General features: G+C 61.3%; 1 protein-coding gene across 1 annotated transcript; it reads left to right on the forward strand.

Annotated features, from left to right (window-relative positions):
- The first annotated feature begins 117 nt into the window (after positions 1 to 117).
- Positions 118 to 1285, forward strand: LOC120860075 (keratin-associated protein 10-11-like). The gene has a single exon (XM_040235912.1). The coding sequence runs from the start codon at positions 163 to 165 to the stop codon at positions 955 to 957; it is 795 nt and encodes a 264-aa protein (XP_040091846.1). The 5' UTR covers positions 118 to 162; the 3' UTR covers positions 958 to 1285.
- The last annotated feature ends 321 nt before the right edge of the window (positions 1286 to 1606 follow it).

The following is a 1606-nucleotide window of genomic DNA, read 5'->3' on the forward strand; positions in this document are numbered from 1 at the left end:
CAGCTGTCAACCCCAACAAGGAAGGGAGGGCCTGGGAGTCTCCTGTGGGGATAACACAAGCCAGGGGCCAGGTATAAAAGCCCTGCATCCCTAAGCACCTCACACACACAACTCATACACCCACACACACTCAAACCCTCCTCCAGCCCCACCGCCTCTACCATGGCAGCCTCCACCCTGTCCATTTGCTCCAGCGACGTGAGCTATGACTGTCCAGAGAGCTGCTGCGAGCCCCCCTGCTGTGCCCCCAGCTGCTGTGCCCCGGCCCCCCGCCTGACCCTCCTCTGTGCCCCAGTGAGCTGCAAGTCCAGACCCTGCTGCCAGCCAGCCTGCAGCAGCTCGTGCCCAGCCTTGTGCTGCCAGCAGTCTAGCTGCCAGTCCTCGTGCTGCACCTCCTCCCCCTGCCAGCAGGCCTGCTGTGAGCCTGTCTGCTGTGAGCCTGTCTGCTGCAGGCCTGTATGCTGCACGCCTGTCTGCTGTAGGCCCATCTGCTGTAGGCCTGTCTGCTGCACACCTGTCTGCTGTGAGGCCTCCCCCTGCTCAACCTCCTCATGTTGCCAGCAGTCTAGCTGCCAGCCCTCCTGTTGCACCTCCTCCCCCTGCCAGCAGGCCTGCTGTGAGCCTGTCTGCTGTGAGCCCGTCTGCTGCAGGCCTGTCTGTTGCACACCAGTCTGCTGTAGGCCCGTCTGCTACAGGCCTGTCTGCTGCACACCTGTTTGCTGCAGGCCCGTGTGCTGTGAGGCCTCCCCCTGCTCAGCCCCCTCGTCCTGCTGCAGACCCTCGTCCTCTGTGTCCCTCCTCTGCCGCCCCGTGTGCCGCCCTGCCTGCTGCGTCCCCAACTCCTCCTGCCAGCCCAGTTGCTGCCGCCCAGCCTCTTCCGTGTCCCTGCTCTGCAGGCCTGCATGTTCTCGCCCTGCTTGCTGTATCCCAAACTCGGCCCCAGAGCCCTGCTGCTGACCTGGCATGTCACCCCAGAGCCAACCAAGCTCAGGTTCCACCTGAGACTTGGTCCTCTGTCCTGACCTGTGCTGAGTGGTTGCCCTCACACAGGACAGGGTGCGCGATGTCTCCACTGTCCTGACCGACTGACCATTCACTCTTGCCCCAGGAACCCAGACCTCACAGCTCCTTGTGGCTTCTGCCTCCCAGGAGTCGTCTCCAGCTGTCTCTGGGTCACCTGCCCCCCTATGTGTCCAGATCCTCTATCTGGGTCACTTGGCCTCGACTTCCAACCTGTCAGCGCCCCCTCAGGCACCGGGATAAATAAACTCACATCATCACCTGATCTGCTCCCTTCGTGTGATTCCCTGGTGGGCTGGGTGCAGGGGTGCCAGGAAACACACGATTGTGGCCTGACACTAGTCTCCTCCAGCCAAGGGCATTTCTGTCAGTAAGCGAGTGTGTGAGTCACTCAGTCGTGTCCAACTCTCTGGGACCCCATAGACTGTAGCCCACCAGGATCCTCTGTCCATGGAATTCTCCAGGCAAGAATACTGGAGTGGGTTTGCCATTCCCTTCTCCAGGGAATTTTCCTGACTCAGCGTTTAAACCTGGATCTCCTACATTGCAGGCAGGTTCTTTACCGTCTGAGTCACCGGGGAAGCCC

This window comes from Oryx dammah, unplaced genomic scaffold, assembly GCF_014754425.2.
Source record: "Oryx dammah isolate SB20612 unplaced genomic scaffold, SCBI_Odam_1.1 HiC_scaffold_7523, whole genome shotgun sequence".
NCBI classification, from domain to species: domain Eukaryota; kingdom Metazoa; phylum Chordata; class Mammalia; order Artiodactyla; family Bovidae; genus Oryx; species Oryx dammah.